The 27,717-nt window shown below is 43.8% G+C and overlaps 1 protein-coding gene across 1 annotated transcript; it reads left to right on the plus strand.

Annotated features, from left to right (window-relative positions):
• Positions 1–1,176: 1,176 nt before the first annotated feature.
• On the plus strand, positions 1,177–27,297 carry LOC137323926 (pituitary tumor-transforming gene 1 protein-interacting protein-like). Its single transcript, XM_067988015.1, has 8 exons — positions 1,177–1,285; positions 4,531–4,671; positions 8,499–8,551; positions 12,209–12,317; positions 21,302–21,407; positions 23,587–23,652; positions 24,284–24,330; positions 26,335–27,297. Exons 2-8 carry the CDS (start codon positions 4,578–4,580, stop codon positions 26,379–26,381), a joined length of 522 nt encoding a protein of 173 aa, XP_067844116.1. The 5' UTR covers positions 1,177–1,285; positions 4,531–4,577; the 3' UTR covers positions 26,382–27,297.
• Positions 27,298–27,717: the final 420 nt, after the last annotated feature.

Genomic DNA, 27,717 nt, shown 5'->3' on the forward strand with positions numbered 1-27,717 from the left:
GAGAGAACCCTGTACGCATTCCTCTTAAATGCATCAGTGTGTCTTTTCTCTGCTGCATCTCAAACATGTTGTGAAAGACGCAAGGCAACTCCCACCACACACATCTGACTTCCAGCCAAGCTTTGTTCGAGAAAGATCTTGATCACATGGGTGCTTTACACCACCCAACAAGGAAAAGCTACATTAACACTTCATGTAACCAGCTCATCCGATTCAATGTAACCGAACCCAAGAGTTAATGTCACCCCCCCCCCCTTGGATGCTTATTTCTCTACAAAATATTGTAAACAATTTTTTGTAAAACCAAAATTGTTTATATATTTTGGTATGTAAAGAAAATTGCTCTCCGGTAATAACAAGATCGGTCCCATAAACTGACATTGTCTGAAATTGTTTTTTGTGTTCCAGTAATTCTGAATACCGTGGGTTTACAAACTAACGTCACATTACTCCAACCGGATGAGTTGCATTCCACAAGATGTAAACAATTTTACAACACCAAGTTATAGTCCAGCAATTTTATTTTAAATTCACAAGCTTTCGGAGGCTTCCCCCTTCCTCAGTCCACAAGATGTCACTGCTTTGGTTCCAAGCAGCCCAGAACTACAGTGACTCTCTATATTTATCCCTACAACCTCTAAGTATGTGAGTGTGGGTGTTAGTGTTTGTGTGAAGATGCTGGAGTTCGTGGACTGTGTTGTTCACAGTGGGTATTAGGGGTATTAGTTACCAGGGCTGTTATAGTGTGCACCCGCATGTGGGTTTAGCTGCTTTCATGCTGTTCCTTTAACTCAGAGTCCAGCAGTCGCCTTCCCAGTGTTTCTGTAACCCGGCAGCAGAGTTTCACTCGGTCTCCCTTGGGTTTCGGAAAATGCATTTTACAGAGTAAAAGGGCGGAATCTGGCTCGCGAACAATGCTCGCCCAGATCCCAAATTAATGTAAAGCGGCTGTCGCACACACGTGTACTCGGTTCCATGTACAATTTCTCTTGCACGGCGTGTGCCTGTGTATTTACAAGTATGCACACATTGATCTGTGTTCCAACATTTACTCAGCCGCCCTGAACCAGTGACTCCAACTACTGGGCCCCCCGCCCCGCCCCGCCGCAGCGTGCGCGCCCCCCTGCTTGCGTGCGGGCTCGTTCCCTGACTGACGCACCCATGGCGTGCTTACGTACATATGGGCGCGCCCGACCCTTTGCCTGCCTCGCGCGTGCGGCTTCCGTTGTTATTGTGGGTTCGGGAGAGGCCGTGAGGAGACTGCGAGGGAAAGGTTGGGCCTGAGGTAGGAAGCGCCTGTGGATATACGCGGGGAGAGGGGAGAGGGGAGAGGGGCCGGGGGCCGGGGGCCGGGGGCCGAGGGCCGAGGGCCGAGGGCCGAGGGGAGAGAGGGGCCGGGGGCCGGGGGCCGGGGGGAGAGGGGGGCCGGGGGGGAGAGGGGGGCCGGGGGGAGAGGGGGGCCGGGGGGGAGAGGGGGGCCAGGGGTCAGAGGGGCGGTAGGGGGAGGGAGAACAGGTCGAGAGTTACAGGCAGTGTGACCGAGAGTGGTTGGAGCTGAGAGGAAGAGTAACAGGTGGGGCGAGGGGGAAGAGTAACGGGGAGAATAACAGAATCATAGCAAGGTTACAGCATTGAAGGAGGCCATTCGGCCCATCGAGTCCGTGCTGGCTCTCTGCAAGAGCAATCCAGCTAGTCCCACTCCCCCGCCCTGCAATTTTTTTTTCCTTTCAAGTACTTATCCAGTTCCCTTTTGAAGGCCATGATTGAATCTGCCTCCACCACCCCCTCGGGCAGTGCATTCCAGATCCTAACCACTCCCTGTGTAAAAAAGATTTTCTTCATGTTGCCTTTGATTCTTTTGCCAATCACCTGTGTCCTCTTGGTTCTTGACCCTTCTGCCAGGGTGGACAGGTGAGGAAATGGGGGAGTAATAGTTGGGGAAAGTAGGGGAGTAACTATAAGTGATGGGGGGGTGGGAATTGCCAGGACTTAGAAAAATTCTTACCAGTATAAATGGCAATTAGATTAAAGCTAGAGGGAGAGTCCCAGTCAGAACAGCTATATGTTACAAAGACCAGGTGTAAAGACAGTTTAAAAAGCCAATATTATGATAGAAATAGAGACACAGGTGAAAGGAATAAAGTAGCCTCCACCTCTTAAAACAGGAAATGTGTGTTTGCATCAGATGCATACATTCTGATTGCTCCTTTCAATCAGTTGTGTTTTGATTTAAAATGGTCCTACTATTAGGATTCCCTTTAACAAAGTCAAATGGTTAACAAAGTGGACTCTTTAGTTTCTCTGTGCTTTCTGTGGATTTTTCCTGACTTAATAGGAAAAAGTGTAAGTATAGTTTAAAGGCTGGGTACACAAGGAAGGTGTAGTTATTAACTTCAGGTGTTTCCAGTGATGGTTGAACAGTGCATGATACATTGAAGGGGAAGAATTCCAGGGTAGGAAGTGTGTAGCCTGTTGGGTATTGAACCTACTATCTTGAAATAGAGTACTGAGAGAGGCACCTGGCACAGAGGAGGAGGATGCAGGTCAATGCTCTAAACAACTTGAGTTCTCTGCTGATTGATGTATGTTGGTGCAACAGCTCTTTCCAGCTAGGAAACTGTAATGGTATCTGTTAACAGGAGAAACAAAGTAGTTGTTTTGTTCTGTTTTATTTCCCCCCCCCCCCCTTTCTGAAGGTGGTGATTAGTAAGGGTTATGATCCCATCAGTACTGGCACCCACCCCTGTGGTATCTCATTCAAGCAGTTATTCTTCATGTCATCTGTGGCTCAGTAGCAGCACTCTCCCCTTTGAGCCAGAAGGTTGTGGGTTCAAGTTCCACTTCAGAGACTTGACCACAAAAGCTAGGCTGAAATTCCCAGTGCAGTACTGAGGGAGTGTTGCACTGTCAGAGGTGCCGTCCTTCAGATGAGATGTTAAATCGAGGCTCCGTCAGCCCTCGGGTGGACGTAAATGGTCCCATATTTCAAAGAAAAGCAGGGGAGTTCTCTCCTGTGTCCTGGCCAATATTTATCCTTCCACCAACGTCACTTAAACAGATTATCTGATCATTATCACATTGCTGTTTTTGGGACCTTGCTGTGTGCAAATTGGCGTTCCCTAAATTACAACAGTGACTACACTTCAGAAAGTACTTAATTGGCTGTAAAGCACTTTGGGGCGTCCTGAGGTCGTGAAAGGTGCTATATAAATGCAAGTCTTCAAGTATCTGACTGATTAGAATACTTCAGGAGCCTATTCAAGCCTGATACTGTCCTGTTGGAGTCTTCACATGAATTTCCAGCTGCAGTATGGGTAATAATCAGGATTTGGAACTCCAGCTATTTTATTTATTTTATCTGCTTCAGCTCGGACACTGAAACCAATTGTCATGCTCCACCACACTAGCTGAAATCCGCTATCTCAGCACAGATCCAGGATTGCACCTGGGACCTCCTGACCTGTGTGGTTCAGTACCATGCTGGGAATTGTATTTACCCACTGAATCATCAAGGGGAGGCATTTAAATTGAAAGTACTGTTCCCCTGTCTTTTTTTTAAGAACTTTCCCTTCAATATTTCTGCCAAGGTCATTGACACACTACTAATTTGGAGCAATTGTAATCAGTGGGAACCAGTTACAGTAAATTTGAGTAATTTTAAATGGGTACAAATGGTGTAGTTCCTTTTAAAAAGTATACAACATAAGTCCATTTTTGAATGCACTGTGAAGGATCTAAGTTTATGGGAAGTAGTAGTAATCCATTACAAGAGCAAACTAATATGAGCACCGTATCACATTATCTAGATATTTCGAAGTGATTCATAATCAATAAATTACTTTTGAAAGTGCCGTCACTGTTATGTAGTTAAACAGGGCAGCCAATTCTGTGTAGCAAGATTCTACAAACAGCAAATGACCAGTTCTTCAGTTAAGGGATAAGGGGAGAACTTCCTGCACTTCATTTAGTACCATGGACCCTTTACATGCATTTAAACAACAACAAATTGCATTTATATAGCGATTTTAATGTAATAAAACGTCCCAAGTTACTTCACAGGAGCATTATCAAACAAAATTTGACACCGAGCCATGTAAGAAGATATTAGGACAGGTGACCAAAGCTTGGTCAAAAAGGTAGGTTTTAAGGAGCATCTTAGAGGTGGAGGGAATTCCAGAGTTTAGGGCCTAAGCAGCTGAAGGCACAGCTGTCAATGGTAGAGCGATGAAAATCAGGGATGTGCAAGAGGCCAGAATTGGAGATGGGGGGTCTCAGTTTAATGTGTCTTATGAGCACTCCCTCAGCACTGCATGGAAATGTCAACCTAGATTTTGTGCTCAAGTCCTGAAGTGGGGGCTTGAACCATGGCCATTTGATTCGGAAGTGAGAGCGCTACCAACTGAGTGAGTTGGCATGTGACCAGAAGAGATCTTTAAGTTGTGGGTTTGTGAACATACGCTTTTAGGTGTACCATTCACACTGTACAGGATTCCTGGTGGTGATCCTGACTTGTTACTTTTGAAATTTCAGCACTTCAAGTTGCACCATTGAATACTCGAGAGTTGCTGAAGAACAGGATGGCACTGAGGATTTGGCTGCCGGGTATTATTGGAATTCTTTTTGGATTGAGCCTTGGAGCCTGGGGACAGCCTACAACATCTCCAAGGATTGGTAAGAATTCTTTACTTTGTACTAAAAGGTCTAGTTTCATCAGCTAACATGCACAAAGGTCTTTCCTAGAAAATGTTCAAGGCTCTTTTTTTAAACTGGGGTTTGAATGTACATCCTCAAATCCTGCTTTATCTCCAGTTCCAAGTTATTTCATGTTGCAATTTAGCATCATTGATTTAGTTCGTTGTAATTCAAACCCCTCCAGCACATCCCTGTTTTACATCCGCAGTTTTAAAACTGATGGTATGGAACTGTGTTGTCTCTTCTATGTCTCTGAGCTATTGTAAGGCTTGGGTGGTTGCTAGGCCTTAGTTATGGGTCAGCTTGGCTCACACTCGCCCCTGAATAAGATGATTATGAATTCAATCAAGCCCCACTCCAGGACTTGAGCACATAAAATCTAGGATGTCACTTTGGCTACTGGTTGACCAGCTGTCACTTTGGATCTTTAGAAATAGAGTACAGTGAAACCTGCAAATTACAGACACCTCAGGGACTGGCACCAGCTGCCTTTTTTGCACGTGTTCTTATTTTCAAAATGGCCATTGTATGTACTATTTTTTTTAAAATTTCAGTAAAAGGGAAGTTCTTTGCCCAGCATCCATTGCAGCAGAGAAACCACTCTATCCCTGGGATAGAGCCATGCAAGCATTCAACCCCAGAGAGAGCGCGCGGTTTCTCTGCTGCTATGGATGCTGGCTAAAGAGCACCTATTCCGCAAAAGCCATTTCTTTCACAAAACCCGCTGCTGCCTCGCGCTGACCTGCTTACGCTGACCTCACGAGACTTTGGGGGCAGAAAGGAAATGAGCTGCAAGGGGAAGTGCCAGAGATCTCGATTTATGAAAGTTCCAGATACGGTAGTTTTGCAACAGGCTGTGTCCCGTGTTTCACGTTCTAAAAGGCCTTGGTGTGTTGAAGGTTTTCCGTAGTTCATAATTTGTAAGTGTCCATGGTTTCAGAGTGCCTCTTGTATATTTTACCATTTAAGTTATTTGGGGGTCTCTAGTCTATTTTTTGTACTGTAAATTTACATTGAACTCATGAGAGTAGAGATAGAAAGACTATCTACACAGTTCTCAAACAACATCTTATTTCACAGGTTTACATTTTGGATTAAAATAACTTATATAATTTAAGTATTTGTGAGGCAAGCACTGGTACTTATGAATTCTTTTGTGTTGTGCTGTATGTTTGTTAAATGTTACTGGGTGTGCTGTAACTGAATGTGACCTTTCTAACTGTACATAGTGTTTAGCAATCCGTAACTTCCTCTCTCTCTCTCTCTGATAGTTCCTGAGTTAGTTATGGGCAGAAATTCATGGCACAGAGTGAATGTTAGTGCCACACATTGTGTGTGTGTGGGGAGTTCAATCTTGGTTACCTTATTCTTAGCTACAATCATAACAGATTATACACTGAGTTTGGTGTAATAGATTAGAAAATGTTTTTGTGGGTCAGGTGGGGGTTTCAAAATTTATGTGCCACATTGGCCTTTGAGAAGGTGTGTTTAAACTATATAATTCTGCTTGGGGCCATCCACGGTTGTATTGTAATTTTCATAGTTTAAAAGGTGCTGAGTGTTCTGAGTTTCTCTGGAATCTTGCCTGGTGGCCATCCTTCACGTGCTGATTAATCTATATCCCTCTCTATGTATGTAATCTTCCCTCTCTTCCCTGTCTCTCTCATTCTCATACACTCTTTTCCCCCCCCCCCCCCATCACCACTCTCCTGGTCTCTTAGCTTAACCCCCCCCACCCCCCCATTATCACTGACCCTGGACTCTCAACCCCTCTTCTCTCTCTCCTCTTTCCCCCCCTTCCCCATGCCTGGTCTCTTCCCCCTCCTTTTTCCATGGTCTCTTTCCTCTTTTCCCCCGTCCCGTCCCCAACCTCCTCCACCCTAGTCTCTCTCTCTCTCCTCCCTGGTCTCTTCTCCCCTCCACCCATCTTCCTTTCTTTCTCGCTTCCTTTCCTTCTCGCTCGCTACACTACTACCCCACCCCACCCCCCCCCCCCCCCCCCCAGGCTCTCTCGCGCTCTCTCGGCAAACTGAACGCACACAATGGATCAGATCTGAGTCCTTCCCAGTCTCAACACACACCACAAAGTGCATTTCTCCTCTGAATATATTAGCTTTTCCAAAAATAACAATTAGAAATTTTACATATGTGTTTAAAAGGCCAAATGAGAGTTATATCCAAGTATTTTGAAAGAAATAATGGCTACCAGAGATTGTTAACGTAACAAAGGTTGGAAGTGAGATCCACATACCCAACTATTTTTTGTTTTTTGTGGAACATTGTTAACATATTTCCAAATCCTTATCTGTGTGGGTGTGCCTGGGTGTCAGTTGTTAAATTGCATTGATTCCTTGTTTAGTTTTTGGTCAGGTGAGCTTGCACTGATTGTTTTGTGCAATCAATCCTTAGTGATTGTGGATTGTTAGAACCTAGAATTAGTGGCCAAATGAAAGCTGCCTTGTGTGTATTGAAGAGGCTGTGTTTATTGGAAAAGAAAGACTTGCATTTATATAGCATCTTTCATGATCTCAGGACGCCCTAAGTGCTTTACAGCCAATGAAGTACTTTTTGAAGTGTAGCCACTATTGTAATGTAGGAAACGCAGCCAATTTGCTCACAGCAAGGTCCCACAAACTGCAATGTCACACTGACCAGATAATCTGTGTTTAGTTGGTTGAGGGATAAATATTGGCCAGGACACCGGAGAGAACTCCCCAGCTGTTTGAAATAATGCCATGGGATCTTTTATGCCCACCTGAGAGGGCAGACAGGGCCTCTGTTTAACATCTCATCTGAAAGATGGCACTTCCGACAGTGCAGCACTCCTTCAGTACTGCGCTGGATTGTCAGCCTAAATTTTGTACTCAAATCTCGAGTGGGATTTGAACCCACAACCTTCTGACTCAGAGGAGAGAGTGACATCACTGATCACCTGTAGATGACAAACCTCCTGTAGGGATTCTGTGTTAGATTTTGGGATGGTATATAAATCTGTTTCTGTTCTGAGCTGTATAGAGCTGATCACGTTTGGTTTCATCGTGTAATGAAAATTTGTCTTTTGAAACCTTGAACCATTCGGATCTCCGTTTCGATCAGTATGGCAAGCCATGCAGGGTTTGCACCTGAATATTGGGAGATTTAGGAAATCCAACAGAAATCTAAAATTTTTAATACTGAAGTTTCTTAAATAGAAACCTATAGCGCAAGTTACCATCAACTTTGAAAAGGAGAGAAGATAAGTCAAATTGTAGTGGTTACTGACAGTAAACATGGGTTTTAAGAACCTGTGGTTACAGGAGGAAGTGAAGATTGATGGGTAAAGATTTCCACACTTCTGAATGAATGGATTTAAATATTTTCCAACAAGCACCAGTGCATGAATGCACTGGTACATACACAGAGCATTTTCATCATTGGAAAAACAGACTTTGTCCATTTTTCAGTTGTCCAAATTACCAGCTGGCAAAACTCAATCTGCATTTTCTGTTTTGAAACTAACATCCCAAACTAATGTAATCTAATCTCACTTGTTTAGTCACATGGGCGCAACATACTACATTAGATAATGGGATAATTGTTAATGAATGGATGTTTATGGTCGGCTAACTTTGACATGGATTCTGAGGAAGAAGGATATTACATATATAGGTAGTGAGGCCCATACTGTGATGGACTAAAAGCAAGAGACATGTCTATGGGGTGGGAGGAGGGCATGAATGGTGTGTATTACTTGTTTAATCCTTGGCAGGTGAAGCATTTGCTCCATTCTGAATTTAAAAAAAATTAAATATGTATCCCTCTTTCAGGTTGCACTGCTACCGGTAACACAAATTGTGAGGAATGTCTGAGGAATGTTTCGGTGAGTAACATAGTTAAGTTGTTGCATTCCCATAGGCCACTTTACCTGATAGGTGTGCTATTAGGCAAAGTTGGTGATTACCAAATGGGTGCAAGTGAAATTGTGGAAAAATTGAAGTGGAAACAGATGTTACTAACATGTAAAAGAATTACCGTTGATCTTCAGAAGTTCACACCACAGAAAGAGGGACTATTTTGGCCCATTGTGTCTGTACCAGCTCTTTAGTTGAGCAACCTAAAACTGATCACGCTGCCCTGCTCTCACCTCCCCCATACCTTGTATCTTCCTCTGCTCCAAATATTTATCCAAATTTTCCATAAAAGATGCAATGGTCTGTGACACAGCAATCTCTGTGGCAAAGCATTCCATGTCCCAATAGCCCTCTTGTCAAGAAATTTCTCAACTCCTCGTTCTCTTAGTGATTTTAAATGAATAATTTTGTAATGTCTGCTGTATTTAAAAGTTGGACGCAGCACATGGTGTGAACATGGGATGTTTTTCAGTTGTGGTGCAGTTCCAATTTATGGAAATTGATCCAAAGAGGTTCTCTAACTTTTTTTGTAAAGCCAGACAAGGTAAAACTAGTATGGGTAAACCATTCATGTCTAAGGGGCGGGGGTTCAGAATTTGTAACATCATCAGTATTGGTGCTTCTGTTGAGAAACCAGTAAAATTTCAAAACCATCCTGGCGTGTGTTCATGTGGTACTGTATCAGTAATGTGTGTGCACACAATGTACCACACAACTGCTGTATTTCGTAGAGTTAATAGCACAGAAACAGGCCAATCAGCCCAACGATGCCAATGTTTATGCCCCAAATGAGCCTCCTCCCACACTCTTTACTTCACCTCGACCTATCAACATAACCTATTCCTTTCTCCCTCATGTACCTATCTAGTTTTCCCTTTAAATGCACCTATATTATTTGTCTCAACTTTTTTTTTATTCGTTCATGGGATGAGGGCGTCGCTGGCGAGGCCAGCATTTATTGCCCGTCCCTAATTGTCCTTGAGAAGGTGGTGGTGAGCCGCCGCCTTGAACCACTGCAGTCTGTGTGGTGAAGGTTCTCCCACAGTGCTGTTAGGTAGGGAGTTCCAAGATTTTGAACGGCGATATATTTCCAAGTCGAGATGGTGTGTGACTTGGAGGGGAACGTGCAGGTGGTGTTGTTCCCATGTGCCTGCTGCCCTTGTCCTTCTAGGTGTAGAAGTCGCAGGTTTGGGAGGTGCTGTCAAAGAAGCCTTGGCAAGTTGCTGCAGTGCATCCTGTTGATGGTACACACTGCAGCCACAGTGCGCCGTGGGGAAGGGAGTGAATGTTTAGGGTGGTGGATGGGGTTCCAATCAAACGGGCTGCTTTGTCCTGGATGGTGTCGAGCTTCTTGAGTGTTGTCGGAGCTGCAGTCTTCCAGGCAAGTGGAGAGTATTCCATCACACTCCTGACTTGTGCCTTGTAGATGGTGGAGAGGCTTTGGGGAGTCAGGAGGTGAGTCACTCGCCGCAGAATACCCAGCCTCTGACCTGCTCTTGTAGCCACAGTATTTATGTGGCTGGTCCAGTTAAGTTTCTGGTCAATGGTGACCCCCAGGATGTTGATGGTGGGGGATTCGGCGATGGTAATGCCATTGAATGTCAAGGGGAGGTGGTTAGAATCTCTCTTGTTGGAGATGGTCATTGTCTGGCACTTCTCTGGCACAAATGTTACTTGCCACTTATCAGCCCAAGCCTGGATGTTGTCCAGGTCTTGCTGCATGCAGGCATGGACTGCTTCATTTTCTGAGGGGTTGCAAATGGAACTGAACACTGTACAGTCGTCAGCGAACAACCCCATTTCTGACCTTATGATGGAGGGAAGGTCATTGATGAAGCAGCTGAAGATGGTTGGGTCTAGGACACTGCCCTGAGGAACTGTCACCACACGGACTGCAGCGGTTCAAGAAGGCGGCTCACCACCACCTTCTCGAGGGCAACTAGGGATGGGCAATAAATGCCGGCCTTGCCAGCGACGCCCACATCCCGTGAACGAATAAAAAAAAACTCTTGCAGCAATGTCCTGGGGCTGAGATGATTGGCCTCCAACAACCACTACCATCTTCCTTTGTGCTAGGTATGACTCTAGCCACTGGAGAATTTCCCCCTGATTCCCATTGACTTCAATTTTACGAGGGCTCCTTGGTGCCACACTCGGTCAAATGCTACCTTGATGTCAAGGGCAGTCACTCTCATTTCACCTCTGGAATTCAGCTCTTTTGTCCATGTTTGGACCAAGGCTGTAATGAGGTCTGGAGCTGAGTGGTCCTGGCGGAACCCAAACTGAGCATCGCTGAGCAGGTTATTGATGATTGAGTGCTGCTTGATAGCTCTGTCGACGACACCTTCCATCACTTTGCCGATGATTGTGAGTCGGCTGATGGGGCAGTAATTGGCCGGATTGGATTTGTTCTGCTTTTTGTGGACAGGACATACCTGGGCAATTTTCCACATTGTTGGGTAGATACCAGTGCTGTAGTTGTACTGCAACAGTTTGGCTAGAGGCGTGGCTAGTTCTGGAGCACAAGTCTTCAGCGCTACAGTTGGGATGTTGTCAGGGCCCATAGCCTTTGTTGTATCCAGTGCACTCAGCCGTTCCTTGATATCACGTGAAGTGAATCGAATTGGCTGAAGACTGGCTTCTGTGATGGTGGGGATATCAGGAGGAGGCCGAGATGGATCATCCACTCGGCACTTCTGGCTGAAGATGGTTGCAAACGCTTCAGCCATGTCTTTTGCACTCACGTGCTGGACTCTGCCATCATTGAGGATGTACCACTCCATGTAGTAGCGAGTTCCACATTCTCACCACTCTGAGTAAAGAAATTTCTCCTGAATTGTTTATTGGATTTATTAGTGACTATCTTACATTTATGGTCCCTAGTTTTGGACTCCTCCACAAGTGGAAATGTCTCTGTCTACCCTCACGAACCCTTTCATAGTTTTAATGACCTCTATCAGGTCACCCCTCAGTCTTCTCTTTTCTAGAGAAAAGAGCCCCAGCCTATTCAGTCTTTCGTGATAGTTGTATCCTCTCAGTTGTGGTATCATCCTTGTAAATCTTTTTTGCACTTTCTCCAGTGCTTCTATATTCTTTTTATAATATGGAGACCAGAACTGTGCACAATACTGTGTGGTACTGCAAGGTGTCTCTGTTTCAATGGACTGTAAAATAATCAACATAAAATGCTGAATAAAACAAACTTGACCTCCATTTTAGTCAAATTATATATCATCTTTATGAATGACTTTGATTGTCTAGGCTGCTTCCCTGGCACAAGACAAAATGAAATTTTAGTGAATCTACTAGAAACTCAGAGAAACCGATTCAATACTGAAAGGTAGCAGCAGCTTCTGTTTTTTATACACTATGCACAGCAGCATAAGCACAATGAACCAGATTTCAACTCAGAAAGCTTGTACACTACAGCTCTTTTATTGGCTTTAAACAGTGAACAATCTTTTCAGTTCAGAAACAGAACTGCCAAGTCTTGATGGATTCTCACTGAGCCAGTTACTGAAATGTGCAAAGAAACATTCTCGAGATTCACTGACGCATACCTGTCGAATCAGCATGCGTGCGGCTGTATGTGTGCTGTATTTAACTAGTTTGCTTTTATGTTGCAGTGTCTGTGGTGTAATGCCAACAAGAGATGTATTGACTACCCAGTGAGGAAAATCCTGCCACCCAGGTCTCTCTGTCCACTGTCTGATGCTCGATGGGGAGTCTGTTGGGGTAAGTGGCCTAAAATTTCTTTGGAACTGGTGTCTATTTTGTTTGCTTACTTTTCAATCTTGTGAAATATTTCTTTATTCAATATTTTTTGAATATAGCTCCTAGAGAGACGCTAATATCTCTATCTCAACGTGATAAATCCTGTCCTTTTCTCCTTTAGCCTCTGCACTGAGCAGCTCCTCATCCTCATTTGATTTTAATCTCCATCCCAACTCACCTTGCCCTCTCTTCTCTGCTTTCACTGCCCTCTTGTCCTCCCTAAACTCCTTCACAGCCAGCCCCTCGAAGTGGCCTGTTTACTCCCTGGGTCTCGATCGAAGACAAGGCCATCTCCAACAACTTTTTTGTATCCCTCGTCACCCACATCCACCGAGCCACTTCCTTCTGCATTTGTCTCTGGGGAAGGAAAAACTATTCCCCAACTCACTTGCAATTGCACTTTGAATCTGCAAGCTGCCTAGCCTTCGGCCTTGCATTTACCGCAATACTTCTGTAGCTGTGGATTTGTTGAACCACTGCCTCCTTTACCTTTGTGCTCCTCTCCCCAGAAAAAAATCTAGTCTCTCCCAACTGGTTATTTCCCCAATATGAAACCCCCCCCATCTTTGCTCCCTCAAGTCTGAATGAGCACAGACTTGAGCGTATCTGGGGCATAACTGGTTTAACCGTCCCATGGGTAGATTCACATCAAGCGCTTTCGGGCCTCACTCTCCCCTGCCGGAACTGTTCACTACTCCTCCAGGATCATCCTGTAGAGTAAAGGTAACCTCAGCTTGTTTTCGTCACAAACAAACATCTCATTAAACCTTTCTTTCTTGCCCCATCTAACTTCCCTTCCAACAAATGCGAGGAGCTCATGAACTACTTTGTCACTGAGCTTGAGACCATTTGTTCAGCTGCCTCTGTTGCTTCTCCCTCTTCCCGTTGTCCACCAAGCCAAACCTCCCCCCTACCCTAGCCCTGATCCTAAATATTTCTCTAGTTACACTCTCATCTCCCCTCTCCAAGTTCATTTTGTTCATGAGACCCACCTCCTGCTCCCTCGACCTTACTCCCACTGCTGCTGACAATCCAACTTCCCTGGCTGTCCCCAGTGCTAGCTAACATTGTAAATGGTTCCACTCTTACCTATCTTAATTGTAGTCCGAGCATTTCCACCAATGGCTTTTCTTTTGACCCCCGTACTGTTACATCTGTAGCCCCATCCCCCCTCCTCTCATCCAAAAATACGCAGTCAGCTTCTACCTGTACGCTGACGACACCCAGCTCTATCTCTCCACTCTCTCTGTCAGCCAGACATCCAGCTTTGCATGAGCTGCAATTTCCTCCAGTTGGGATGACCAAGGCTGTTGTTTTTGGCCACTGCCTCCGCTACAAACTCCGTGCCTCTGGCACTGAATCCACCCCCCTCCCTGGTATTGTTCCACACGCTGGAGAGTTTCCCTCTTAGCTGCACATACACTCCAACATTTAAGATTGTATTTTTTTTGTGCCACGTTTGATTAGCTCCTTGGTCTCCATGGAGCTAATGTAGGATTAGATGTCAGTGCAGGTGCTGCACTTGACCTCAAGCTCCTGACCTTGATTGCTCTTTGGCAACCTCTGAAGCACTTTGTGTGGATCAGGTGTGATGTTCTCCACGCCCAAGTACTGTTAAAACTGCTCATCCTTATGAAGACCATATTTGGGTGATATGCTAAAGATTCTCTTACTGTAAGTTAGTTTCACCCTGTCACAATTTATATTTACGTGAGGTTACGGGGAAGTGAAATTCAGCAGAGCTATCGGATCAGAACCTTGTTTCTTCTGAAGAAATTAAAACTGTTGCTAAGTGTTAGTAGTATGGCACAGCAGAGTAAGTCATGGGAAACAGTGTCTCTTTAAGGACCCCTCTTCTCATCAGCATTATCTATATAATCTATATAAGCTACTGCTTGGTTCATTCTCTCATCAACATCTGTAGTGGATTGTTCATGAAACTCCCTGCTGAGCTATTCTAACTTCTTCTGACACTTTAATAATCTTGAGTGACGTTGGCTTTAAGCCATATTTTTCAAGTCTTGGGATGAAGGCTGACTTCTATCAGTTGCCCACAGAATTCCCAGTCTCGGCAGTTTTGTAATGGAGAGGGAGATGCACCAAAAGTGGAAATGATTGTGCTTTCTGCGCAGGGAGGGTGAATTGGCCTGGGTTATCTAGCAACTGTTAAAAGGGAAGGCAGCAGAGGTCTGAGAGCAGTTGATTCCATAGCCAGGAAGAGGGAGAAAATAAGTTAACAAAAATTGATGGAAATGAGCGCACACAAAGGGCGTTCTTAAATCAATTAGTTACGAGACCCACCAGAGGATAGATTTATTCTGATTCACCAACCAGCAATGTGAATCATAGAATCTTAGAAGATTTATGGCACAGAAGGAGGCCATTCGGGCTAGCGTGTCCATGCCGGTTGAAAATGAGCCACCAGCCTAATCCAACTTTCCAGCACTTGGTCCGTAGCCTTGTAGGTGATGGCACTTCAGGTGCGTATCCAGGTACTTTTTAAATGAGTTGAGGATTTCTGCCTCTACCACCCTTTCAGGCAGTGAATTCCAGACCCCCACCTCAGCTCCCCTCTTATCCTTCTACCAATTACTTTGAATCTATGCCCCCTGGTTATTGACCTCTCTGCTAAGGGAAATAGGTCCTCCCTATCCACTCTATCTAGGCCCCTCATAATTTTGTACACCTCAATTAAACCTCTCCTCAGCCTCCTCTGTTCCAAAGAAAACAACCCCAACTTATCCAATCTTTCCTCATAGCTAAAATTCTCCAGTCCTGGCAACATCCTCGTAAATCTCCTCCCTACCCTCTCTAGTGCAATTACATCCTTCCTGTAATATAGTGACCAGAACTGTATGCAGTGCTCAATTTGTGGCCTAACTAGTGTTTTATACAGTTCTGGCATGACCCCCTGCTCTTGTATTCTGTGCCCTGGCTAATAAAGGAAAATATTTCACATGCCTTCTTAACCACCTTATCTACCTGTCCTGCTACCTTCAGGGATCTGTGGACATGCACTTCAAGGTCCCTCACTTCCTCTACACCTCTCAGTATCCTCACATTTATTGTGTATACTCTTGCTTTGTTTGCCCTCCCCAAATGCATTACCTCACACTTCTCCGGATTGAATTCCATTTGCCACTTTCCTGCCCCCTGTTGATATCCTCCTGCAGTCTACAGCTTTCTTCCTCACTATCAATCACATGGCCAATTTTTGTATCACCTGAAAACTTCTTAATCATGCCCCCTACATTTAAATCTAAATCATTAATCTATACTATACGAAGCAAGGGACCTAGTACTGAGCCCTATGGAACCCCACTGGAAACAGCCTTCCAGTCACAAAAACACCCGTCAACCATTACCCTTTGCTTCCTGCCACTGAGCCAATTTTGGCTCCAACTTGCCACTTTCCTTTGGATCCCATGGGCTTGTACTTTTTTGACCAGTTTGCCATGCCTTGTCAAAAGCCTTGCTAAAATCCATGTAGACTACATCAAACGTGTTACCCTCATCGACCCTCCTTGTTACTGCCTCAAAAAATTCAATCAAATTAGTCAGACACAACCTTCCTTTAACAAATCCATACTGACTATCCTTGATTACTCAGTGTCTTTCTAAGTGACGTTTATCCTGTCCACATGGTCACAGTATATTAAGCCCACTGAAAGTCGTGATCTTTCAGTACTCTTATCAATCACGTATCTGACCTACATCATTCTGTTGTTTCTTCAATAATTTGAGTTGGACCAGAGAATAATTCCAGTTTTCCTGGGAACACTATTTACATGAACAGTATGGGTCCAGCATTTGTGCTCCTCCCTATGTTTACAATGTTACACCATTACCCTTATGAAGCAGGGACACAACTCTGTCCCATGTCAAAAATCACTCAGTAAGCCACTTGAAGTGGCACCACCTTAAATTTTATTCAGGTAGAAGACCTTTTGGGGCCTTTGGTACTGGCTTGATGGAGTTGTTATTTCTAATAAATAAAGTAATTTCACATGAGGGTTAACTGCACAATTCAACTTCAGTGTTTTTAGCACATGGCTTTGGGTAAATAGCTTTATAGTTCTTGCCAGTATGTTGATTTTTGAGATATAATAGCAGTGTGGGCATAGGGATCATATAATACAGACTACAAGTTAGCCATGAGCCACAATAACTTATCGAAGTCACGCTGTTGCCATCTTAATACCGGCCTATGTACCCACAGATGCCAAGCTGCTTGAGAAGTTATAAATTAAAGAAAGACTGACTCACATTTATATAGCACCTTTCACAACATCAGGAGGTCCCAAAGTGCATTACAGCCAATGAAGTACTTTTGAACTGTAGTCACTGTTGTAATGTAGAAAACGCAGCAGCTAATTTGCACACGGCAAGGTCCCACAAACAGCAATGTGACAATGACCAGATAATCTGTTTTTAGATGTTGGTTGAGGGATAAATATTTTGCCAGGACACCAGGGAGATCGCCCCTGTTCTTCTTTGAAATAGTGCCATGGGATCTTTTACATCGACCTGAGGGGGCAGATGGGGTCTCTGTTTAACATCTCATCTGAAAGATGGCCCCTCCTTCAGTACTGCACTGGAACATCATCCTAGATTTTAAATGTGGAGGTCATTTGAATTAGCGATGGGATAACTGGTATAACTGTTAGTGGAATGTTTTTTTGGATATTGCTGAGGGTAGAGTATAAGAAAATTTCACAATTTCAACATTTAGGTTTATGGTTATGTTAAATTTACAATAAATTCAGTGAACATAACTGGTTCAAGTATATTTGATATTTAGTGTAAATCTGCAGGAGGGGAAATGGTACTTTTGCTCCAGTTTGTTTCTTTGTCTCCTTGGCCCACACATGGGACCAGGTGGCCTAGGAATAATTCTTGTTCCCCCTCTTCACCCCCCCCCACCCCGGGCCGATGGAAGGCACTTATTACCTCCTCACAGCAGTGTGACTGAAATCAAGAGATCAGTGTGGAGTGGGGGAATCGAGCTCGCATGAAGTGTACTGAAACCACGCAACTTTCCAACTAGAAGGAACAGGCGGACTGGTTGTGTAGGTACATGGAATGTGGAAATTGTTACCATTCAAGGAATGACGATGATGTTGCTATATAGATAAAGTGGGGTTATGTATCTATTGTGCAAATGTGTTTTTCCTCATTCTTTGAAACTAGTCCAACGTGCACATACAAATGAATAACTCATCATGCAAACAGGTTATATCACCTGGGACAATTTCCCTTCAGGGACACTTACATTTGTTCCTTCTGTAGTTTGGACCCCAAGAAACAACATCTATGCACTGGCTGCCCACATTTACATGGTGAAAATCAACTGCCATGTCGTGATGGCAGAATTATAGGCTGGCACTTTTATGAGCTACTTTTAGTAATATAAACACAGGGAGCCTGCACATGGACGTAACTTCCCCCTTGATCTACTAATAGTGTTAAATATAAAAATGACTTAAGTACTATGTAGGGGATTTTAATGGTCACTGAAGCTTCCTCCGCTTTGCTGTATCTATGTCTTGTCTTGTTAATATCTCGGTGCTTTAAAAGGAAACATTAGCAAAACGATTGAGTTGATTTAATAGGGAAGTTAAAGGTTCACAAAAAGAGGAAGCTGGAAGATAGAGAATAGAGGGGCCAAAGGCAGGAAGCTTTGTATGGGGAGGTTGAAGTACATTCAAAGTATAAGAAAGACTGTAGCTAGGAAGTAATCTAATATTCTTGTTCATTTGTTCAACCTCAGAATATGAATGAATGGGTTAAAATTCCTGATTGACTGACTGTTAAAGTCAACTTGAAGCACAGTAGCCTTAAAGCAACTGCCACCCTGGATTGTTAAATGAATATTTGATTGAAACATGTAGGTTGTTTCACGTAACATGGGGTTTACTGGGCTCTGTGCCTATGTAAAATAAGCAATGCACTGTTGTCTCAGCAGCCAGACTTTGTGCACTTATTTCATGTTCTATTGAGATTCTATTTTAACTTGGTTCCTTACTCAGCATTGAAGTTGGGAATAGATACTCAGAATTCTCGATTGTTTCATTTTTACAATGCTCCTCTAAGATACCCTATATACATATATACGTAGGATTCGGGTTTGGTGTAATCTCATGTGATTAAGATTTTTGCTTTCTTTTCACTTGTACTGTAGCTGGAAAGTCCCTAGATTCCAGAACGGTCTCAGTGGATTGGAAGGCAGCAAATGTAACCCTGCTATTCAAGAAAGGAGGGAGGGAGAGAGAAAACAGGGAACTACAGGCCAGTTAGCCTGACATCAGTCATAGCGAAAATGCTGGAATCCATTATTAAGGAAGTGGTAACAGGGCACTTAGAAAATCATATGATTAGGCAGAGTCAACACTGTTTTCTGAAAGGGAAATTGTGTTTGACAAATCTGAGTTTTTTGAGGATGTAACTAGCAGGATAGATGAAGGGAAACCAGTGGATGTAGTATATTTGGATTTTCAAAAGGCATTTGATAAGGTGCCACATAAAAGGTTGTTACACAAGATAAGGGCTCATGGGGTTGGGGGCAACAGATTAATATGGATAGAGGATTGGTTAACGGTCAGAAAACAGAGTAGGGATAAATGGGTCATTTTCAGGTTGACAGGCTGTAACTAGTGGGGTACTGCAAGGATCAGTGTTTGGACCTCAGCTATTTGCAATCTGTTAATGACTTGGACGAAGAAACCAAGTGTAATGTATCCAAGTTTGCTGACTATGCAAAGCTAGGTGGGAAAGTAAGCTGTGAGGAGGACACAGTGTGCAAAGGGATATGGGCAGGTTAAGTGAGTGGGCAAGAAGGTGGCAGATGGAGTATAATGTGGGGACATGTGAGGTTATTCACTTTGGCAGGAAGAATAGAAAAACAGAATATTTTTTAAATGGTGAGAAACTATTAAATGTTGGTGGCCAGAGAGACTTGGGTGTCCTGGTTCAAGAAACACAGTTAGTATGCAGGTACAGCAAGCAATTAGGAAGGCAGATGGCATGTTGGCCTTTATTGCAAAGGGGTTGGAGTACAAGAGTAAGGAAGTCTTACTATTGTACAGGGCTTTGGAGAGACCTCACCTGGAGTACAGTGTACAGCTGTGATCTCATTATCTGAGGAAGGATATACTCGCCTTAGAGGCGGTGCAACGAAGGTTCACTAGATTAATTCCTGGGATGAGAGAGTTGTCCTATGAGGAGAAGTTGAGTAGAACGGGCTTATACTTTCTGGAGTTTAGAAGAATGAGGTGATCTCATTGAAATATATAAGATTCTGAGGGGGCTTGACCGGGTAGATGCTGAGAGGTTGTTTCCCCTGGCTGGAGAGTCTAGAACTAGAGTGCATAGTTCCAGGATAAACGGTTGGTAATTTATGACTGAGCTGAGGAGGAATTTCTTCACTGAGGGTTGTGAATCTTTGGCATTCTCTACTCCAGAGGGCTGTGGATGCTGAGTCATTGAGTATATTCAAGGCTGAGATAGATTTTTGGACTCTAGGGGAATCAAGGAATATGGGGATCGGGCAGGAAAGTGGAGGTTGAAGATCAGCCATGATCTGATTAAATGGCGAAGCAGGCTCGAGGGGCCGTATGGCCTACTCTTGCTCCTATTTCTTATGAAATAATCAAATGGATAAGGTGCTCATTCCCAGAATTCTTCAGGGCATAGAAGACATTTAGCAAGAAAAGGGTTTGTCACCAAGGAGAGATGTTTTGTTAGCAAGGAATGCTGAATAAAGAGTCAGTGGTCTCCCAGATAAGAGGGTAGCCTTTTTCACAAACAAGACATTGATCAACAAATCAGTTAGGAAACTGAAAAACAATTCCTTTTAAGGGATGGCTAAGCCCTATAAAGATCTTGAGCTTTCTTTTACAATTTGTAGAGAGAGACAAGAATGAAAGAGAACGTAACCTTCGTCGATTCTATCCAAAGCGGATAATATCGTTATTTCTCTGACTCTTGCTTAAGACATTGAGTGGGTCAAGACTCAGCCGAACTCAAACACGTGTTTGGTGTAATGAAAGCTAAAAATGCAAATACCAGTAATGTTTAAGTTAAGTTTTAATACAAGGGACTTGCAGCTGATTTGGTTGAGGCATGTAAAACAACTTGCAATCAGTTAACCTGCAGAGCCACTGAACAACTAAAATACAAACTTGTTGAATCGGAGACTGACTTGAATGAAATTTGAGAACTGGCTCAGCTGGAATCAGCGTTTGATAAGTCCAGTGAATATAAAGAAATAACTGAACAGGTACTGGAGGGAACCATTAGAATCTTGCCCCAACATAAATCAACCTCTTCAGAAAGGGATGTTGGGTGAAGGGAGTTTCCAGGGAAAGTAAGAATGTGGCCTATGAAGATGCAAATATTGAAACCAGAGATTTCAACATAGTGGCTGCTGGTGGAGTGAGAGGCTCTAGCCCATCAATGTAGGCTTGATTTGACTTGGGGCCAAGCAGTGCTACTCACACTCTCCAACCTACTGAAATTCTTGTACGTGAAGGTGATCTTTTGTGAATTCAGAATAATGAGCCCTGTAACTACTCACGCAAGCCTGCTATTTTTTTCCTTCACTTCCTGGTTAATTGCGCAGAATTTTCTGGATGGAACATTACAAAGTTTATCTTTGCCTGCCCTCATGCCATGGTAGATGTTTTGAATTTAGGTGCGGGGTAGATTTTCTGAGCTCGTGCCCATGGGGGAAGTACTGCTCTTTTAGTGACACATCTGTGATTTTCTGATGCATATTACTGATGGGTGAGGACTCGGGGAAAATCTACCCTATTGGGTATGTGTGCTACTCTCTTCTAATTTTCTAGACTGTGGTTTAAATGTTGAATGCCATATATGTTTCAAATTACTTCAAATTGATATATTAAAAATCAAGCTGAACAACATGTCCCTTTTTTCTTTTGCAGTGAACTTTGAAGCTTTGATCATTGCCATGTCAGTGGTCGGGGGAGTTCTGATCTTGTCCCTGTGTATCTGTTGCTATTGCTGCTGCAGGAGCCGAAAGAGTAAGCAGTAAGTGTTCGGTCTTCTATCTAAAACAGAGAGTGTTAGTCTGACAGTACTGTCTGTGCTTCCATTGTAGCTTCTTGGCTTCTCTTGTACTGCTGTACCTACGTTGTGCCATTGAACAATGGAGTATTCAATTCACATTCCATAATGTTTCACTTTGAGAGGACGGAAAGTGTGAGAGAATACTTTTTGTTCAAGTTGGTCATCCATTTATAAAAGAAAATCATACTCAACAGTTTTTTTTAAACTTCAATTTTAGTGCTCAGCTCAAGGCAGGAAAGACTGAACAGGCTGGGGCTCTTTTTTTTCTTTAGAAAAGAGAAGGTTGAGGCGAGACCTAATAGAGGTCTCTAAAATTATGAAGGAGTTTGATAGGGTAGACTTAGAGAAGATGTTTCCACTTGTGGGGGGACCAAAACTATAGGTCATAAATATAAGATGGTCACTGAGGAATTCAGGCGAAACTTTACTCGAGGTTAGAATGTGGAACTCGTTACCACACAGTAGTTGAGGCGAATCGCATAGATAGCTTTAAGGGGAAGCTAGATAAGTACATGAGGGAGAAAGGAATAGAAGGATATGTTGTTAGGGTTAGATGAAGCAGGGAGAGAGGAGGTTCATGTGGAGCATCAACACCAGCATAGACCAGTTTGGCCGAATGGTCTGTTTCTGTGGTGTAAATTCTGTGTAAGGTCTTTGGGTTTTCCTCCTTTCTGGGTTGCTCCAGAATATTATCCCATGCATTCTGGAGTGGCTCCATTGCACAACTTGGGTGGGAGGGTGACTTCACTTTGGCCTGAGCCCTGCTACAGATTTAGGAATTTGAATTTGTAGCCTGTAGCTTAGTTTACCAGGGTTGGATGGTGCCAGAGCATGCCCTAAGGCAGGTCTGAAGCTGCACTTCTCATATTTCACTCTCCCCCTGAAATACTGATACAAAATACACGCTATGCGGCACAAACACCCACGTTTTGGGCTCCCAGGTAAAATTACCACATTACAGGAAGGATGTAATTGCACTAGAGAGGGTGCAGAGGAGATTTACGAGAATGTTGCCAGAACTGGAGAATTTTAGCCATGATAGATTGGATAGGCTGGGGTTGTTTTCCTTGGAACAGAGAAGGCTGAGGGGTGATATGATTGAGGTGTACAAAATGATGAGGGGCCTCGATAGTGGATAGGAAGGACCTATTTCCCTTAGCGGAGGGGTCAAAAACCAGGGGGCAAGATTTAAAGTGATTGGTAGAAGGATTAGAGCAGAAATGAGGGAAATTTTTTTCACCCAGAGGGTGGTGGAGGTCTGGAACTCACTACCTGAGAGGGTGGTAGAGGCAGAAACCCTCAACTCATTTAAAAAAAGAGCAGTAACCTGCTGGGCTACGGACCAAACGTGGGAAAGTGGGATTAGGCTGGGTGGCTCGTTTCTCAGCTGATGTGGACACGATGGACCGAGTGGCCTCCTTCTGTGCCGTAAATTTTCTATGATTCTACCTGACTCTACTGATGCAGCAGAGAGCTATTGCATTTTTTTTTGGGTGGGGAGGGGTTGGGATAAGGAGTGGGGGGTTGGGGACAGAGAGACCAGTTATGTAAGGAACTGGAAATCCATTTAGTTTTTCTTGGAAGGTAGGAGCAAACTAGCAGCAAGAGTCCATCAGGGATGGAAGATGAGGAACTGGGAGGAATCCTCTAATGTGAGCATGCAGAACTGGTAGGCAGACTTTATTTTCGGTGGGGGGGGGGTGGCAAAGGAGCGAGACCAAGAGAAAAAGGCTACCAATTGTAGAGTAGTACCACCTTACAGGAACTATCATTCTATTGGCCAATTGGAGCACAAGAGTTAGAACATCTGTGGAGGAGCATATTGCCCATACTGACCCAATCTGCTGGCATTACGAGAGCAGTGACCTAAACTGTCTCATTGCAATGGTGAAAGACTTCATTGGATCCAGTATCTCATGCCTCTCTGTGGATGGAGAATGTCTAGTTCCTTCTGCGATCTGGTGGTCTCAGGCCAAATTAGAAGGTGTCAAAAAAAGTATAGTAGTCCAATGAAATAGGTTGCCAAAGAATACTTGCATGTTTAACTTGTTCTTTTCCACATGGGTATAAGTAATGAGCTTTCATAACTTTTGTTGAGGCATATCTTTTTTTAAAAGTCTATTTGTTTGATTTTGTTTAGACATGATGTAACAGATCAGAAACTGGAAAGAGAAAGAGAACAGAGGAGAATGCGGCAAGAGGAAAGGTAGGGAAAAGAAAAACTACATCGAAAGCAAAACTAGCTGACAGTTGCTGATTGAATTACATCGCCAGAGTTTTTGAGCATCATCCCAATCTTGTATGCCTCTCCGTGGTCCAGATTATTCAATGAACATCATTCACTGTGCCTTGCATGAGCTCAACATTCATTCTCAGCAATTGTGAGAAGACATCATATTCACTTGTCCCCACCCCGTGGTCCAAGGCTGCGGTTCACCTTCTGATTTGCTTAGCCAAAAAAGCAGCGTAATGATTTCAAGTTGGCGTTCGCTGCCTGCACTACAGATTCCCCTCCCCAGTTGTGATCTCTGAGATTAGTGGGATCTGTCATGCTACCTTTGTCATCAGTGCACTGCCAATGCTTATCCTTTGCAAAATCTAATGGCTCCCTAAATCTCTTGTAGTCTCTGCTCCCAGGATTGCTGGAATGGGCAAAACTAGTTTGGGACATAGGCTGCGTAGAGTTGGCAATGCACTGGTGTGAGGGACAATAAAACCGTACCTACCCCTCATCGTTACTGTGGAATCTCATGTTACTGCTATACTGTGCTCTTCAGACTTTGAGAAGTATAATCACTTCACATTGTTTCAAACAGCATTTTTTTTTTGTGTTGCAGGAAAAGTGAAATGAAAATCAGGCATGATGAGATCAGGAAGAAATATGGTGAGAAGACACATTTTGAAATTGTTTTTCATTGGTTTTGTTTTTTTAAGGGAATGGACTATGGCTGTGCTTGGTTATGCTACAGTCACAATGAATTGTGCCACTAACACTGTCATGCTAGTGATATTTGGTGAGGCAGATCAATAAAATTGAACAGAATTTTACAGCACAGAAGCCATTCGGCCCAACGGGTCTATGCTGGTGTTTATGCTCTTTAAAAAAAATTCATTCATTGGATGTGGGCGTCGCTGGCAAGGCCAGCATTTATTGCTCATCCCTAATTGCCCTTGAGAAGGTGGTGGTGAGCCGCCTTCTTGAACCACTGCAGTCCGTGTGGTGAAGGTTCTCCCATAGTGCTGTTAGGTAGGGAGTTCCAGGATTTTGACCCAGCGACGATGAAGGAACGGCGATATATTTCCAAGTCAGAATGGTGTGTGACTTGGAGGGGAATGCACAGGTGGTGGTGGTCCCATGTGCCTGCTGCCCTTGTCCATCTAGGTGGTAGAGGTCATGGATTTGGGAGCTGCTGTCGAAGAAGCCTTGGTGAGTTGCTGCAGTGTATCCTGTGGATGGTACACACTGCAGCCACTGTGCGCCGGTGGTGATGGGAATGAATGTTTAGGGTGGTGGATGGGGGTGCGAATCAAGCGGGCTGCTTTGTCCTGGATGGTATCGAGCTTCTTGAGTGTTGTTGGAGCTGCACTCGTCCAGGCAAGTGGAGAGTATTTCATCACACTCCTGACTTGTGCCTTGTAGATGGTGGAAAGGTTTTGGGGAGTCAGGAGGTGAGTTGTTTGCTACAGAATGCCCAGCCTCTGACCTGCTCTTGTAGCCACGGTATTTATGAGGCTGGTCCAGTTAAGTTTCTGGTCGATGGTGGGGGATTCGGTGATGGTAATGCTGTTGAATGTCAAGGGGAGGTGGTTAGACACTCTTGTTGGAGATGGTCATTGCCTGGCACTTATCTGGTGCGAATGTTACTTGCCACTTATCAGCCCAAGCCTGGATGTTGTCCAGGTCTTGCTGCATGCATGCACGGACTGCTTCATTATCTGAGGCGTTGCAAATCAAACTGAACACTGCAATCATCAGCAAACATCCCCATTTCTGGTACCATATGATGGAGGGAAAATCATTGATGAAACAGCTGAAGATGGTTGGACCTAGGACACTGCCCTGAGGAGCTCCACACAAGCCTCCTTCCACCGTACTTCATCTAACCCTATAAAGATATCTTTCTATTCCTTTCTCCCCTGTACTTATCTAGCTTCCCCAGATGCAGTTCTAATGATTTAATGGATTCCAGTCCCATTGTGTGTTTTAAATCTCATTACGCTGTTGAAGCAGAGTTCGTTCCACCCTACTGCTAACTCCCAAAGCTTCTGACATTTGGGTTGGGCCAGGAAAAAACCACTGTGTGTAATGCTACACTTTGTCTCTATATTTACAGGCAAGGTGGTGTGACTAGGAGGTTAACTTTGATATCTTCCGCACGTGGCAGCTGTGCTTCAAACGGCGGAGAAGCACACAGGAACCTATATGCTTTCAGGAAGGATGTAAAAGTGGGTCCAAATGGCTGAGGGGGAGTAGGGGTATATGTGGGAGCCCATATGCGTGCTGGAGAGAAGGGCAAAGTGATGTAGACAGCGTCAAGTTTCTATGGCATGCAACGCTGCCAACTGAAAGAGGACTTGCTGGATTAGTAGCCAATGTAAAAGAAAAATGCCTATCTTTGTAAGGCTGATTCCCCAGTTGGACATTTATGACTGGGAGCACTGCTCAGGAAATCATGGGCTTCTGATTTAAATGTCTATTTCAATAATGGGCAGAAAATCTGGAACTGGTGGGCCTGCTGAGCACTCCTTGTGAGCACTGTTACTGTAAGCACCCAACCGGGACCTTGTTTGCATCTGCTTGTTTTTCTTTAAAATCAGACTTCAGTTGACTTACTGAAAATGCAAGTAAGAATCATGACTCTTAACCTTGATTTTCCTTTTATTTCAGGTCTCTTCAAGGAACCAAATTCTTATTCCAAATTCGAAAACAACTAATGCAATAAAATGTAGACAACTCAGCTCTATGCCAAAAGATTCCAAATGAATAGTGTTCCAATAGCTCAGTGTCTTTTATATTCTGTACTTACTAACCTCTCCCTCCAAAAATCCCATAGGAAGCAAAATCAAACAATCCAGGTTTACTGTTTGTTTTTATTCTTTGGGGAAGGGGAACTCTTTTAATTTGCTAAATTCTGGACCAGATATTGTTTACTCCTGTCTGCACAAAAAAATCTAATCCTATATCTCCTAATATCTAGTATTTGCACTGGCCTGACTGGTACCACCAGTTGAAGCAAATGTTGAAGATGGACCAAACTACTGGCAACTGGGCTTTTGGATTCTCTAATTCAACTTTTCTTAACCAGAATGAGTTCAAAATATTAAGACGACTCATTCAAATAATTTTAATTGGATTTTGCCAGCAGGATGCATATCTAATTCCAGAACCATGCCTGTGCCATTATGTCTTGCCCCTTTATTCTATTTCGCACTGCGGGTGGATTTGAGACACTTTCATTTTTGTTTTGGATCCACTTGATTAACAGCTTCTGCAGACCGGCAATGATCACGGCCTGAAAGAAGCCTCTTTATACAGTCACTTATGACCCAAAGAGTGCAAGAAGTTGAAAGTGCTGCATTTCCAAATGGCTGTATAAATGAGATGAAGTGCGGGGGTAGTGGTGCTGAAAATTGGGAACCAAACCAGTGCCTTTCTGTTTAATAGAATTTTGTTTGTGCTCTTGAAGAGGCCATGTTTGTGATGTTTTCTATCTCATTGCACTCTGTGTAGAATGACCAGTGTATATTATTAGGACATAGTCCACTGTCACATTGCTTTATTGTGTGGGAAAGCTGCAAAGATAAATTTTTAACTGCTGAACTATATTAAAATAAAAAAAATGAACAAAAACACTGGAAACTTGATTTTAAATAGAATGAAACCATATGTGTCATGGCATGCTGAGAGGAGAGACCTGTATGTTCCGAGTGCTGGTATTGTGGTCCAAGGGCTGGTATTGCACCAACAGTAACCCAAGCTGAACTTGTAGTTAGCAAATGTATCATTCACAGGAAACAAAGTGAAAAGCAGTTCCACTCGTGTAATGGGAATGGGGGAGAGCTGGCCTTGACCCACCTGCTCCCATTCATGATGTCACTGGAGTGGAACATCATGGTGCCACAAGGAAGAGTCCGACTCAAAATGGCCCATCTCCAAGCTGGGAATTTTAGTATTAGACACTGTAACTAGGAATAGCCGAGAGGCATCCAGTAACACTACATTATTGGGCAGTTCAATGGAGCCTTCTATTTTACAAGACAAGGGCTACAG

Source organism: Heptranchias perlo, chromosome 7, assembly GCF_035084215.1.
Source record: "Heptranchias perlo isolate sHepPer1 chromosome 7, sHepPer1.hap1, whole genome shotgun sequence".
Lineage (NCBI taxonomy): Eukaryota > Metazoa > Chordata > Chondrichthyes > Hexanchiformes > Hexanchidae > Heptranchias > Heptranchias perlo.